Source organism: Leuresthes tenuis, unplaced genomic scaffold (assembly GCF_036924035.1).
Source record: "Leuresthes tenuis unplaced genomic scaffold, fLeuTen1.0.hap1 SCAF_14, whole genome shotgun sequence".
NCBI lineage: Eukaryota > Metazoa > Chordata > Actinopteri > Atheriniformes > Atherinopsidae > Leuresthes > Leuresthes tenuis.
Genome location: NW_027325368.1, coordinates 20,119,793 through 20,135,835, shown reverse-complemented (window position 1 = coordinate 20,135,835; position 16,043 = coordinate 20,119,793). Strand labels below are relative to the sequence as shown.

The window sequence follows — 16,043 nt, the reverse complement described above, 5'->3', positions numbered from 1 at the left end:
GCAATGAGGCAACATTTTAACACCGGCAAATCCAGAGAACCAGTGTGTCTGTCTCTGAGAAAACAATGACTCAGCCAGTGCTACCAAAAGTGCCATCTTCCTAATCAAGCCAGGCTGTCAAATAAATACACACTATCCTCAAAGACGCCAAAGTTCAGTCTCAATCTCTTTATTCCACAGCTTGTGTGTGCACATGAAGGGGGTGTGTTCGTAACAATGCCTGATGAATGAGGAGTCTGCTATGCTGAAAGGGGGCCCTATTAACATGTGCTGCTCGGCTCCCCCTCACACTTTGTTACTCGCTGTATACACCCACACAGAATGGTGGTAATCAGTGGGATGATTTAGCAACATCTGTTGTTTACAGGTAGTGAATAGATGACAGTCACGGAATTAGTCGTTTAAGGTCTGGAGCTTTTTTGTCACCAATGTGGAAGATTTTATCCCAAAAATACATTTAATTTTCAGCTAAGTATTATTTGCAAGACAGTTGTCATTACCTGAAAGAAAGGGGGGGGGGGGAATTGGGAAACTGATATTTGGGGAAATTTATACGTTAGCTTTTTTTATATTAACAAACTGAAAAGATTGGAACCACTTGTATGTCTGCGTGCTAATCGGATAGGTTACATGCCACTGACACTTAATTTTCTATCAAACATCCCGTCATTCACATTTTTTTCCTCCTATGGTTGGAATGGCAGTATGTTTTATTATTTTTTTAAACATCCCGCCTTTCAGACAATTCCTTTAGCAGCCTATTAAATCCTATTTTTTTTAGAGGAACTCCACAACCTCGCAAACCAACTTTAATAATCTATGATCTATAACCTTTACCTTACCCGCTTCATCATAATTTAGGATGTAGTTCACCTCTGAGCTCACTGGCAGAGTAACTCGCCTTCACTACCTCCATCATATTAATAAGTGGCAGTTCATCCACTATTTGCAGCAAATTTGGCAATAGAACATTTTCAAGGCATTACTTGAACAATAAGCCTCAGAAGAAGATCTATTTTACATCGGTGTTTAACTGACATTCTTAGTGAACAAGAGACTACATGTGATGGCATTTGAGATTGTCTGACACTGGTTGGGCATTTTTTAAGCACTGTGGTTGCTGTGGTTGTTGAACCTCGTGTGTGTATCGTTTGTAGGAGGGAACAATGTGAACTTGAAGGGTAAAAAGTTACGCAAATTCAGTTAAACTTGACTTTTAATGTACTTCGTTTATCTTACTTTATCTTTTCACTTTGCTCACATCTCTTTTTGCTCAGTGCTGTAGTTTTAAAATTGCAGTTGTGATTAGATTTCATAACCCGCTAAGGTAGGTGATAATGCAGTTAATTAAACAAATGCAGGATAAAATGTAATAATTATTCACCAAAAAATAAATTATTCCCACCTGAACCAAAGTGTTATTAGCAGTTTGCGTGTGTGAGTGTGTATGGAAAACTATTATCATTTCATATGACATGTCATTACTGTTTCTCCTTACAGAGAATCCAATCCAGTACTATCTACACTTTTAGAAACTGTTTTATTATTGTTTTTTTTTATCTCACATGTCTCTGTGCTCACACTTCTGAAATCTGTCCAATGACAAAATAACACAACTCTTGGGTAAATATTTGTGGTTCAACATATATTAGCCTGACAATATCGTCTTTTGTAGTGACTCTGGGAAGTCTTTTTTTATCTGAGGTATTTAAGAAGTCTCACCCTTCAGTTTCAGGTGAAAAACAGAGGAACTGAAGCTGAACTGAATGCTGTTACAGTGTAGAATTATCCCACTGATGCTCCAACACACAAAATTTGAAAAAAAAAAAAAAAAGTATAATTGATTATTTTTCTAACCCTGTTTTCTCCTCGTTGTTTGTCTGTTGCAGCTCAGCAGATGAGAAGTTTCGCTGGAACAACCAAGGTAACTTTCCATCTTAAATACTTTCCTACTTCCCTCAATTATTGTCCTTGTAACATTGGTAGCATTTTTAATTTTGTACTTTCAATTCACTGATGGAATGGTGGCTACTCGTGAATAAAACCCAATTCATTCACCATATTGAAACTCAAGTAAAATGTGTTTGTTCACACAAAAAGCTCTTGTCTCACAAATTCTCTTTGTGGTCCTTTGTTAAAGTTGAAAAGGCATAGAAAGTTTTTCAAATAATTGTCAGCATTTGACCAGATGGGATTTTTTTTTTTCTTAAAGGACAACAAGAATCAATGAGCCTTTAGATGATTTAGAAGTCAAACTCCTCTCCAGGCTTGACAACTTCTCTGACAGCATTTTCGTTGGAAAAAACACCAGCAATGCATGACACTTCGGTCACTTTCTCTGCTTCTTTGTCAGACATGTGTTGAGAGTAGATTGATGAGTAGGTCCATGACCTCTGCCAACAAAGAGGTGGCGAGCACAACTAAACCCAGAGGTTTTGTGGTGAAAGCTTTCAGTGCTGCAACTCGACAGCTAGGAAGACTGAATTTATTTATCAGGAAAACCCTTCCTCACTCCAGTCAGGCGTCTTGATCTCATCATCACTCACAAATCGATAAAAACCAATTGCATCTGAGACAAAAAATATTACTCCTTGCTTTTCTGTGCGAGGTTGAGAGTAAATCCAAAGCAACGTCACAGTCAGCTCTGCTATTGTTTTACCAGCAGCATCAGCATCATCAGTCTCCAATCGCATCAGTCCAAGTCAATAAAACAGGCCTCCTAAATCCTCTCACTAAGGACACAACTATTACCGTTTCTCTCTCCATCTCCGTAAGAGATTGATGTTGCTCCTAAGACTCATTTGTAAGCTTTTATCCTCCTTGGCAGCCCTCTCTAACCGGAAGACACTGGGCACGTTGTCTGTCTGACAGACAAACGGCTGGTATCTAAGTACAAAGTGGACCTAAATTCCACAAGATTAGTTGCTGGATTATCAGTGAAGTTTTTACCTTGACCTGTAGTTTACCCTTGCATACTGCTTGGTGATGAGATGCAAGTACAGGCCACTTCTTTACTAACTAATGAGCAGCTGAGTGAGAATCGATGTTAAACTTCTAACAATGGGGTCTAATAGGATTTTAATTAGGGATTGCGCTGCCACTGAGTCAGGTGGTTTGAACGGTCTCGGACAGTTTCTAAGTGTATTTACTTAAATGCTGTTTACAAGTACATAATTGTATTTGCGATCTTACCATGGCAATTCTGAAAAACTGGACATATTTTTCCACTTCTTTTTTCATGTGTTCATTTACATATTTGGAAGGAGCAGCTTGAAATATCAAAATGATTGCAATTTTATTATATTTCAACAATAGTCTTAATCAGGGATGCGCTGATTGTGAAATTTTGAGCTAATACTGATGTTGTCATTTGGCTGGTGCCCAACAGTCAATTCAGTTGTTTTTGCCCTTTATTTTCCCTGTAAAAAATATATGAACAGTTTCAAACCATTTCTGCCTCTCATTGTTCTTCTTTGAATGGACACAAATCACACTAAAGCATCAACAACCTTTACAACCTTTCACCTAAAAAGATCGTTTTGCCTCTAAAAGCAGTTATATACATATATTTTTGTTTTTTTCAAGACTTTAAAGCCTTTTAAACCAATGCCAACCCAAAGACTTTTCAGGATTTACATGGCCCTGCAAACCTTTTTCTTTTGGACCCAACAATGTTAGATGAAAATAAACCAAAGTCAGTGAGACTCACCCAAGATGTTTTTTGCAAACAGGCCGAATACAGTCAATAAGCTGAATAGTGTCTGATTCCGATGTTCGGTGGTATATCTGTGTGTCTCTAGTCACAATCACCAAAAGTCTTGTGAGCTTGATACTTTGAGCACCAGTGTGGCTTTGTTCATAGACGTAATTGTTTAGCATACATCCTAATTAGATTACAAATTAACAAGGTTTTCATAAGGCTTCCCAGGATGTGAATTATAGGCGACTGTCCCTAACCTCACGGCAACAGCCCTTGTCTGTCCCTTCTAAAACTAAAACATAAACCCGTAGAAATCTTTAAAGAAACATTTTTTTTTTATCTTCTTCGATGATATGAGATTGGACCCCATAGGTTGTTTTTTCCAAACAGATTTTACCCACAGATGTTTTTTGATGTGACAGCACCTCCTAGTGATTGAAGTAATTATGAAGGTGGCATAATAGTTAATAATAATTGAATGACACTCGAAATTGTAAACAGTGTCTTTATTTCCACTGATGTTTCCTCTTTTTGTCTGAACATAAAGATGGACAGAAGGACATAGAGGAGGAGCTGACGACAGGCCTGGAGCTGGTGGACTCGTGCATTAGATCGCTCCAGGAATCGGGCATCTTGGACTCGCAGGACACTTCTACAGGGGACAGTAAGATGAATGTTTTGAGTGAGAAAGCCTTGTTTTTTTTTAAACTGTTGCTAAAATTACAGAATGGTTATTGTATTTAGAAGGGTCAATGAAAATCAACTCAAAGTCTCTTGAGTATGATGATTATTTAGTAGACTTTGGAATGACCAATAAGACAGCACTCCACCTTCACCATCAAATCACCAAAAGAATATAGTTTATTTTCACCCGTCTGTATTTCTTCTGGTACTTTTCATAAGACAGTTATGAGGAATAGCTTGGAAGAGGAGCAGTAACGTGCACTGTAAAACAGCAGAAATGTCTATTCCTACCTTGGATGATTATCTTATTCACAAAGAAAGGGCAGTTCCCAGTGCTGGCCTCCATGGTGAGGCATGGCATAGCACTATGGGTCCTTTTTGAACAAGCCCAGAAGATCACTTTTTGTACTCAATGACTGATTTGCACAAGCATGTCACCATCTAAAGGTCCAACAATATGTTGTCTTTCTGGAGATTTCATTGCTTCCTGTGAAATTGATGAAATGCACTGACTTTAAGAACCAATGGGAATCCAAAAAATACATCACTCTTTTAAAAAAAAAAAAAAAACACATTTCCAATTCTTGTTTTAAATCCAGAGCGCAAAGTTGTTTCCAGAGAGAATTCTCACAGAGATCCCAAACCACTCCATGTGCCTCCTTGCTCTACTCTGATCTTTTTGCTTTCAGTCCAGGAGATGATACTTGTTTCTTTGCAAGATTCGACCCCATGGGAGAGAGGTAGCTGTCAGCAGACATGCAGAGTTGTGCCAGTAGTCTGATATGTTAATCCATCCTTGCTGAGATGTCAGCTGGCCTGGTGTTCACAGTGCAGAGAGAGGAGCCACTCCCACAAACTTGCAACTACTGTACACAGCACAGGCACATGAAGCCAGGCAAAACGCACAGAACCTAACCGCATGCTCAGGAACAGAGAAACACATACGGGTGTATAGGCTCGCGTGCTGTACCAGCTATTCAACACTCACACAGCTTCATGCGTCAGCACTCACACTTTTGCAAAACTAGTAACACTATTTTTTTTTTTACATCTATAACGTTCATATAACATTTATGTAACCAACCACCTGACTAGTCTCAGGAAAAGAAAAAAGAAAAAGAATGAATATACAGGCCAGACACAGATGGTAGTATGAATGCAACAAGAGGAGAGTGGGAGAAAAATAAGTTTATGTAAGGAATGGATCAAATATTATTTTGCTCTGTCATGAGATACTAGCTTTAGGGTGTCCAGATTGCTAACTTACTGTCAACAGGAGACAAGCTGCTTCCATATCGTATGGGATGGTTTGGACAGGTCCCATGTTTATTCCTCACAAGCTTTCCGGTTATTAGAAAATGTAAGATAGATGTTTGAATTGTTGTCCCACTTCTACTCTCACAAATAAAAATACACAAATAGGAACAAATGTTAGCAACATTTCTTTTTTTAACGGCTACTAAAAACATGCGGGTTGGACAAAGCGTGTCAGTGTTGAGTGGTAGTTGGATGTTGTGCACTGTAGTACTGTATTAATTAAAGTACAGCATTTAATTTACCCTGACTGTAGAGAGACTTCAGAATTTGCTTGGTAATGCCTGTACTATTGTAAAAATTCTGGACTTTTCTTGCTTGCAAGTGGAAAACTGACATGCTAGCATGTATCTCCAGTATGACGCAAGCAAATAAACACCTCATTAGGTAGGTTATATAAGTTTGTGTTACAGTTGCAAACACCTCTCACAAAAGGGAAATCTGTTTTGTCGTTTGTTTTTCAGACCACTGTTTGGAAGCTTAGGCATGGATGCTATCATGTTAGCGTTATCAACTCTGTCTTGCTCTTTGTTGAATATAATGAAGTTCACAGGTTAAACAAACCTTATTTAACCTCTGTGTTAGCCCTGTGGTAAATGGACTGTACTTGTAGCTCTCGCTGACCACTCAAAGCCACTACTCCATGCAACATTTACACACTTATATAGTGCTCTATGCATAACTCATAACATGCTTCTACTCATTCATACACCGATGGATGCATTGGAAGGCAATGTGGGGTTCAGTGCCTTGCCCAAGGACGCTTTGACGTGGGAAAGGGGAAGCCAGAGTCAAACCACCGATCTTCCTATTGGTGGGCAACTGCTCTTCCTTCTGAGCTACAGCCACCTCTCTGAAAACATCTAAAAGCATTTTTCTTTAACAATACGAGCTTGAATAGGTGTATCTTGTCACGATTTGTGTTTGTTTTTTCTGTTTAGTCTCTATTTTCCAGTTAGTTTTGTCTTGCCATTTCCTCTCCAGTCGGTTCATCAGCTTCACTCCCTTCACCTGTGTTTCTTCCCTCAGCTGCCCTCACTCACTCATCACTCTCCTCTGCATTTAAACTCCCGTTTGTCATTTAGTCATTGTCAGATCCTCTGTTCTCCTTGGACTGTTCTCCCGGTTTGCTATTGCTGTTGTTTTTGGTTCCTACTGATTTTGTCGGTTCCTGAGTTTGGTTTTTGTTAGTGTTCCTTTGATTATTGTATCTGGCTTTGCTGCACCTTTTGTTTGAAATAAATAGTTATTTTTTCACTGACCTGCCTGCTCGTCCCACCGCTCACTCAGAGCCACGGTACCACAGCCAGCACCCTCCTCTCCTACCTGGATTCCCCTCTGAACACCTGTCTGCAATTGGGTCCTCACAGTTGAAAGGGACGGCTAGTAGACCTTGCTGTGACACAACTGGACAGTCCAGTGGCCTCTTATTATTACCACGACCAGAATCACCGAGAATCTTCATCAACATTTCTCTCTTTAACTTTAAGTTAAAACTGTTGATATTTCGGGTGTGGTTTTGTTAGAAAATATGACTAAATTTGTTTGGGTTAATTAAGATGTTATGTGGATAAACTGAGCTGTAATAAGTTGTCATAAAAGTTGATATTGTCAAACCAACTAATTTAAGTTAATTGAACTTGGAAAAAACAAGTTTTATGTTCAGATTTTCTAGAGTAGCCTAGAATTTTCTACAGTAATATATATATATATATATATATATATACATTCAATTAACATGAGAAGACTGTTTTACAAAGTCAAATCTGCAATACAAGAAACTCTCAGTTTCCTATTCTAACGTATATTCTTGCACAGTCACCATTTTAGCCAAGCCGCCAAGATGATATTAGTAGAGTAGTACAGTAGCTAGCTGTCAAAGGGGACAAAGTTTTCTTTTTGCCTACTCTTGTTCAGTCAGATGGTATTTATTTATTGTGGTTGGGGAAAAAAAAAAGGGGGCAAAAGCTGCTTAAACACTTCTATCTCAAACGCAAACATATGCACACTACTTAACACATCGAACATGTGTAAGCATTTGACACCCATACCGCACTAATGAGGATATACATGCACACAGATCCATGCCTCACACATACGTTGGCATCAGTGGAATCCGTGCCTTCGTTTGTGCTGCTGAGCAGATTAGTGCAGCACAGCAGCAGAGTACAGCGAGCATCCTCATGCTTCATGCTGCTTCATGCTGTTGATGCTCGCCAGTGTTCATGTTAATCTTTGTGGTTGTGATTTTTCTGCATGCAGCTATTGGGGACTGTGCATGCACTTGTGTGTGTGTGTGTGTGTTACAGACTTGACGTGTCTCAAAAGGGTATCTGAAATAGGAAAGTGATGAAATATTCAAAGGTGTCAATCGAGAAGCCTACCTCAAAGAAAAGCCACTCAACTTTATGTCCAAGTTAGTGACAGAAAAGGGGATGAACAACAAGAGCAAATCTATTCCAGTCGGACAGTGCACGACTGCGTGCGTCGAGTATCCACGGATGTGCTGCTTACTCGCGCATGAGGTCACAAGGCATGTGTGTGTTCACTCAATTCTGAATATCACAGATTTAAAAATCTTCTTATGACACCACATTACTGTTTACTACACAAATGCCTCCACCTCTTCCTTCCCACATCAAATGGATTTGGTTAAACCTTCCGTGTTTGCCATCTGAGTGATAATGCTATATGAGGACTTTTGATTGCCCAAAAGCTCTGTGACCCCAATGAAACACACCTAAAGCATCAAACATCGCCTGGCTTTGAACACGCACAGGCTTTGTGTGCATATTCGTGTGAGCGTGAATCCATGTGAGACAGCCCAGCAGCACGGATCCCTTCAACGGTGATGTGTTTTATACGCGAATGCATTAATGCGAATACTCTACCAAGATGAGCCTATACCAGACACATAGGCACAGCCTGGACTGTTAACTTTATATCACATTTTTAATAATGCGCCACTACCAACTATATGGCCATACAGAGTTATTGGCTGTATTTTAAAGTGACTTTTCAGGCCACTGTCATCCAGAGTGACTCCTCCGGCCGTGGGCTGCTGACTTAATCTGTCCCATGCAGCGGATACTGACCGCTGGCACTGAGATTCCGCTCTTTTAATAATTGCAAACAAGCAAAAACTTCTCATGCCTTTTGTGGTTTGAGATTGTCTGCTGGCAAAAAGGTGACATCAACAAAGATGAAAGAAACCGCCATTGTTGACAGGGGACAGCTCAAAAACTCATAAATTCCTAGCACTCAATATTTGTGCTCTCAAATAACAGTACATGGAGCTGGCAAATGCAGTAAAGTGCCAAAGAGCTGCAGCAGGGAACAATACAGTAGCTTTTCTGTGTATGCACAGTTGCTGAATGAATGTATTATTGCTGCCACCGGGGTACCAAATGTTCCAAGTTACATTTTGGGTGAAAAACTAAAGATTTTATTTCAGTAATTAAAGCTATATAGTAGGTACATCAATGTCATCATGGCCAAAACTGAATTAATCAAGGGTGCATTAAAAGTTGAACAGCACTTTAGTAAGAGAGTTGTGAGAGGTTTGGTTGTCTGCCTTCCTGTCTTCAGATTTATTGGAACACCCAGGCGCATGAAGTTTACATTTCACAGAACAGAGTGCATTCTGTCATTTTTTTTTTCTCATTCTCTTTTCTGTGCGTGCGCCGTCATGCGTAGCACTCTATGCGTGTTGGTCTATTCGCACTGGAAAATAAATGGTCTGAATAATAAAACTGCAAATGCCTGAGAAACTTTAGGATGGTGAGGCTGCATCTAAAATCAGCAGTGAAGCATTTTATATTGTTGTGCTTTGGCTATTAGGTCACAAGATGTGCTTGTGCAACTCTGTTGTCAGTCTCATCAGTTTGCTCTTCACTGTCATTAACTAGTTTACCATTCCCTCCTGTCTTACTTTTCTAAAAAACATGGACATATTTGGTGCTGACACAAACAGGATGCATCTATTCACATATATTTCCTCCAGTTTGCGACTCTTAAAAACAGATTTCTTGCTGGCTGTTGTGAACCAGTACCCCTACTGTGCTTTGGTCCCAGAAACTAGACTCTAGTTCTACACTAAGCTGATTAACATTGGATAGAACTGGTTTTGTTAGTCCTACCAGAACCAGACTTTTAAAATGTATGTAGACATGTTAATCAGACCCAGCTTCTCAAGCTAACATACCCTTATAATGTGGTTGGGGTTTAAATTATTCCTGCATGTATTTGCTAAGTTAAATGGCCTCACTGAGTTGTAACCTTAGCTTGGTAACCTTTGCATTTGTTTCTTTCCTACCAACTTTGTTTTTGCATCTAGTCAATGTGGCTTAGATGTCCAAATCATTCTAATTTGGGTATGTCAGTTAAGATGTGGAGTGGAGGAGATTTATCAGCCACATTCACAAAGCATCACTCATGATGTTTTCTTTGTTGAGATCTTGGGAAGCTATTATAAAAAGCTTAAAGGCAGCCTGAATAACTCAATGACTTGAGGGCCAAGGCTGGCTGCTCAGTGTGATTGGCTAAATAAGGTAAGATCCGTTGATCTTTGGTTGCTTTGGATAACTGTATGCATGTAGAAATGGAAAACATTTAAGAGTGAGAAGGAGTTGAGCAACTGCAAATCACTGATCCTTGCTTATTCTATTTGCCGGAGGAAGAGTAGAAGCCGTGAAATTATCTAGAGACTTCGCTGCCTCCACGGGAGGTAGGAAGATTTTCACACAATCAGCAATTCCATGATTTATAAGACTATGATCACAAGAGAGAGGTTTTAAGCTAACCTGTGGTAGACTCTGATAAACCACTGGTTCATCCACTCAGCTGTTTTCCAAAGAAGATGGTAGGTGGTACAGTTTGATAAACTATTTTTACAGAGGTATTAGTAGACAAGCAGATGCGTGTGACACCCTCGGTAATGTCCCTTTTTCAATTCAAGACCACCAGACACCATTCTTCAGCTATAAATTTAGGTAATTTTGGCCTGCATGAGCAAACAGCCCATGTGCTCTTACTCATAAGAAGGACGGTATCTGATGTGAAGATAGAATTCACCCAAAAGTTGAGAGGAGACGGAGAGTTAGACAGGATGAGATGAAGGGATACAGTGAGAGAGTCTTGAAAAATATCTTTTAAATGCAGGTCAGGATTAGAGTGAGATATAAGGGTCACAGAGCATTAGAGGAGGGGAAAGGACAGAGGCCAGAATAACATAGTGGGTTAAAAGCAAATGGCTGTTTTAAAACAGGCGGACAAAGAAATTAATTTAACTCTATCTCAGCTTTCCTTCTGCTTTTTCTTTCTGCTCTCTTTGTTTCATTTCAAGGTCTGTTCCAAACGGACATTCATACCGGTTGTATTCCATTCTCTCTTTTTCCCATACAAAAGAATTACATTGTATAACATGTGGGATGCAAACTGGGTTACAAAACGCCTTCGAGGCCATGAAAAGAATAACTCTTTATATGAAGAGTGACTGTTGGAGAAGAACATGGTGATATGAAAGTAGCTTGACAGAAATTAAACCACATAAGTGTTGGTTTCTCTCTCTAAGTCCAACTCCTCTCACTAACACAACCAAAAGAAGAAAAGTTAGCACCTTATGTTTCTGGAGACAACAGATACGTGTAATCTCAACATTTCTGAACCAGAAGAGCCCAGTTCTACTCCAGCAACATCACTCACTGACTTTTGTTGGGACAGGCTGGATTTTAAGACAAAGCACAGTGTTTTCCTAACCAAGTAGTTTTGGTACTTGAACCCAGCCAAAGAGCAATGTTTGCAGAGAGACATCAAGATTACTTGCGTCATGGTTTTAACTCAGGCGAATGAGTTGCTCTCACAAAACATAAAAAAGAAAAGGAGATGCTGGAAGATTGCACCCTTTGATGTTGCTCATCTCCCTTTCATGCTATTTTAGGTCTTCTCCTCTTTTTCTTTTCCCCATCAGGACAAGGACTTCTGTCCCAAAGCGCTTTGCAACTCAACAGCCAGGATGCCTATGCAGCAGCTGGCTACCATAGTAATCAAGGGATGGCACTTGGGGAAATGGTGTCGGCACGCAGCGGGCATGTTGGAGGGGCAGTTCATAGCTACAATCAGGTGCGTGTTTCTTTTTAATCGTCACTTTATTTTCTCATGCCTTCCTTTTCCTCCCATTCAGTTTCCTTCCTCACCCCTCTCTCTGTTGCCATTGTCCACTGTGTATAGTGCCAATATTTGTATTTCTGTACCCCCTCCCCCCCTTTCAATCACTGCTCTAATATTTTTAATATTTTCCACTCTCTACACCTCCCTAGGTGACATCCAGTCGTGCAACTGCTCAGTTAGTGGGCACAGACTCGCCCTCTCAGTCCCAGAGAGACTCGTTTGCCCAGCAGGCCCTTAGCAGCGCCTTCCACATGCCCACAGACGGCGGACCTGCACCTGGTGGACCATCCATGTATTATTCCTGTGCCACTTTGCCTGCACAGGTACAAATCTCTGAAGACACTGCTGTGTTGCCTCAGTTGTTGTCTGACACACAGTGTTATAGCTAGTAAAAACCTGAAGCAACCAAAGAATATTGAGAGGTTTCATGTGTTCATTGTATCATGTCTCATACACTTAATAATGTCCTGAGAATCGAATAATCCCCCCTGAAGGGTTGAAATGCTTCTCTGCAAACTCTGTAGTTTCCTTTTTTGCAGAGAATAGCAGTGTCCTCATCCTGTACACATTTTTTACATTCAGTTCAACAGCTGGTTATGAAATATTCTAAAGAAGTGTGTTTAACTGTCTGAACTGATTGCCCATTTGGCCACCCATTAAACACAGAAGAGGTTGCTATTCATTTGTTTCAGAGCCTCTTTTCAAACCTAACCGCATTTTTGATGATGATTTTCCTTGTTATTGCTACTGCACTGTGAGTGACTCTTTTTCTGGGTTGGTTTCGAGTTAAGCATTTAAGGACACACTAAATCATAGATTTTTCTCTTTTTTTTCCCAATTTAAACAGTTTTTACATCACTTTTCAAGAGTATAGCATCAGTTTCCGTCCGTCCATACTCCTCCAAATGAACTTAAGTTCTGCAACAGCAAGACCTCGCAAATATTATTTCAACTTATTTCCCCATGAGACACAAAAAACATCTTCAAAATTCTGATGGAAGTTAATCCTTACTCGCATTTCATGTTCATTGGTTTTTTAAAGTTCAGAGTCATCCCTTCATGTTTGGCCTGATAACCCTCAGCTCTTCATCTGCAGGCTGTCAGAGATTAGCGTTTCTGCTCTCTGGTTTTCCTGCTCCAGGGGGAGTTGTTCATCTCTCTGAAAATAATGATATGAATGAAAAAAAAAGAAGATGAATCTTTAAACTGACGCTCCCCTTTTAATGAGGTACAAATCATCCTCTGCATTACAGCGTGTGAGCTCTCCTCTGCAGGCGGTGGGATCCCCTACCAAGCTGCAGCGCCTGGGATCGGCCTCTGCTGACATGCCCAGCTACGCCACGCTACAGAGAGTGTCCTCGCCCAAACAGTCACCCAGCCGACTCGCCAAATCTTACAGGTTGGTTCGATCTCCACCTAACTGATTGAGTTACCTTGGCTCTGTTGCCAGAAACAGATTAGGTAAGAATTTTGCCAACCCCAAGGCAAAAAAGAATACATCTGAGGAAGATCATTATGGTTGTGGAATAACACCAATGACTTGACAATTACTTTACACGTCTGGCTTTAGAAGATACATCCAGGCCGGTAATCTGTTTCAGTTAGTTGGAGTAAAATTCTTTTGCTAGTATTAGTCACACCAGAGCAGATACTTTTGTAGCAGACTGTTGGTGGGCCAATCTTGCCAAGCTCATACTGCGTAGCCAAATGTGGTTCAAACCCACAGAATTTTATTTTAGTTTCATGCACAGGTCCCAGAGTTTTCAAAAATACCAAATATGGTGTACTGATATCTGAGAAAATTCATATGGAATATATATGCAATACTTCTAATATATATATATATATATATATATGAGATATGAGATACTTTGGAAAGTGTTTCGTTGTCAGCTTGTCATATTTGGCCAAATTCAGAAATCAGTGGTTGTTTAGGTACCCACAGCACTTTGATAAGGTATGGGAAAGATTTACAATTTTTTCTTGTTAATGTTGAAAATGTGGACCGAGTGCAGCAAGAGGAAGTGTTTATCCTGTTAATATTTAACTGAGATCATAATCTTTCTGTGACTAACAAATCGCTTCTAAACCAAATTGCACTTAGATATCTATATAAAAGCAGGACTGTCAAGCTTTCTCGACTCTTTTTAAACAGGTCGTCGTCTCTACTTTCAAGCACCCAATTTATGAATAGATTCATATTTTAAAAAGCAATTTCCCTTTTTTATGCCTAGTTTTTTTTTTTTTTGAAGATAATCTGCATTCCGACTGAAGCGTAATTTGTTAGAATGAGCCCTCTCATGCTTTCATTTCATCCCTCCCACAGCACCTCATCACCCATCAACATGGTAGCATCAGGCGCTGCTGGTTCCTCCTCTCCACTTCCCATGGCTGCCTCTCCTGGGGGAAACCACACCTCGTCGCCCATCCACCAGCTCAGCTCGGTCGTGGGAAGCTATGCCACCCTGTCGCCCACCAAGCGCATGCTACATCACATCGGAGCCGATGGTTACAAGATTTCCCACGAGCTTTACGCCAACGCAACCCTGCAAAGGCCTGGTAGCCTGGCAGGTAGAGGTCAAGACTATTTAATTTCTACTTTCTCTGTGTGCTTGTTGGTCATGTCATGGAATTACTTTTGGGAATTATCCATTGTAGATCAGTTTGTTTATTTTCTCATTGACATTCACCTGCTATCATTGTGTTATTTTACAATAATTAAAACATATGTATTGTGTGCTCGTATTTGTAACACTGGTTGTCTAATTTGTTGTTTATTGAGAACATTTCCTTATGAAATTAATTAGTAAATCTAACCTCCATTGCTATATGTTCTCCAGGCTCCAGAGGTTCCTACAGCAGCCAGCATAGTCACCTGGGGTCTGAACTGCGACCCCTTCAGTCCCCTGAACACCACATCGACCCGATCTACGAAGACCGAGTCTACACCAAACCCAACCTTAGAGGACAAGGTGAGAGGACATCAGTTGGCAGAGGTTATGTGTTTAAAGCACAGTGATGATGTCTATAAATAGACTGGGGCATAGACAGGGGGTTTGACCAGAGAATAAACACTTGATAGACAGTAAAATACCGTAATAAGATATTAATTTAACTATAGTTCCTAGAGTGAGTACAACTCAACCTGGGAAAATAAAATAACATTTATTTAGTGTCCTCTGTCGCTGTGGAAGGAAGAAGAAATGCACCCGATCTTTCTGCAGGGTTTATCTCAGCTTTGACAAAGCAAGAACGTGGGCTTGGAGTTTAAAGGGATATTTAGTTTAGCTTGAACTACTTTTGGGTAGCTTACCTGCAGTCTCAGTTTTCAGAATCAGGAAGGATTTCAGATGAGGTACCAAGCAAACAGCTACTAATACTGAGGGCCACAGAAGAGCACAATTTCACCGGCTAAAAGAGCTCGAAGCTCAATGTTGTTCAGCTGAGAACATGGTGACTTCGAACACAGCTGTCTGCTGCGGAGTGAAACTTGCTCCTCTGTGGCTCTGTCTCTAACTCTTATCTTGGTTACCTGATCCTCCCTGATCCTCCAAACCAAGAACGTTCTGAAGTACCTATAGGTACTTTACAAAACCCCACATAAGAAAAAAGAAATAGTTCATGTCCTTTAAAAGAGTATTTGCATATAGGTAAAGTGTAATATGTGACCTGCATTATGTAAACTGTAAGCATGTTTTGCAGGTATGACTCGGGCTATGTTTTGCATGAGTAAAACTTGTTGCTAAGTATTAGCCTGTGTTTTATTCAGGCTAACTTACTGCAGATGTACAATACTGCACAGAACCACACACATCACTTTGAACAGAGGTATTCAAACTCTTGCATACTGCCGTAAGCCACCGCTTAAAGGTCCACTGTGTAAAATTTAGCTTAGACAGTTTAGTGGCAGAAAAGTACACGACGACATTCATAACTACATTTCCATTAGTTTAGAATAGCATGTGATCGAGAATTGTATTTCGGGGCATAATAGGGGCAATTTATGTCCTTAAAACCAAAAAACTGTGCTTGAGCTTGTTCCTCTACTTGCCCTTTACCATGTTAAATACAAAACACACTGCTTCAGTGGTTTTTGTGACCATCATAGCTTTTCCTACATTTGAAGGGGAGTCTGACCCACTGGTCACGGGAGCTAAATGTGCATATCCCAAATCTA

The 16,043-nt window shown here is 40.2% G+C and overlaps 1 protein-coding gene across 5 annotated transcripts in view; it reads left to right on the top strand.

The window, feature by feature from the left end:
* The window catches only part of ctnnd2b (catenin (cadherin-associated protein), delta 2b), a 146,631-nt gene that overhangs the window by 74,600 nt on the left and 55,988 nt on the right, over positions 1–16,043 (top strand). For 3 of the 5 annotated variants that reach the window (XM_072364638.1, XM_072364636.1, XM_072364639.1), the window contains 7 exons: positions 1,890–1,924; positions 4,248–4,364; positions 11,667–11,818; positions 12,016–12,189; positions 13,120–13,265; positions 14,193–14,443; positions 14,707–14,838. In XM_072364638.1, coding sequence (XP_072220739.1) covers positions 1,890–1,924; positions 4,248–4,364; positions 11,667–11,818; positions 12,016–12,189; positions 13,120–13,265; positions 14,193–14,443; positions 14,707–14,838 — 1,007 coding nt within the window. The remainder of the gene's footprint in view (positions 1–1,889; positions 1,925–4,247; positions 4,365–11,666; positions 11,819–12,015; positions 12,190–13,119; positions 13,266–14,192; positions 14,444–14,706; positions 14,839–16,043) is intronic. The other 2 variants (XM_072364640.1, XM_072364637.1) reach the window with 1 other exon arrangement.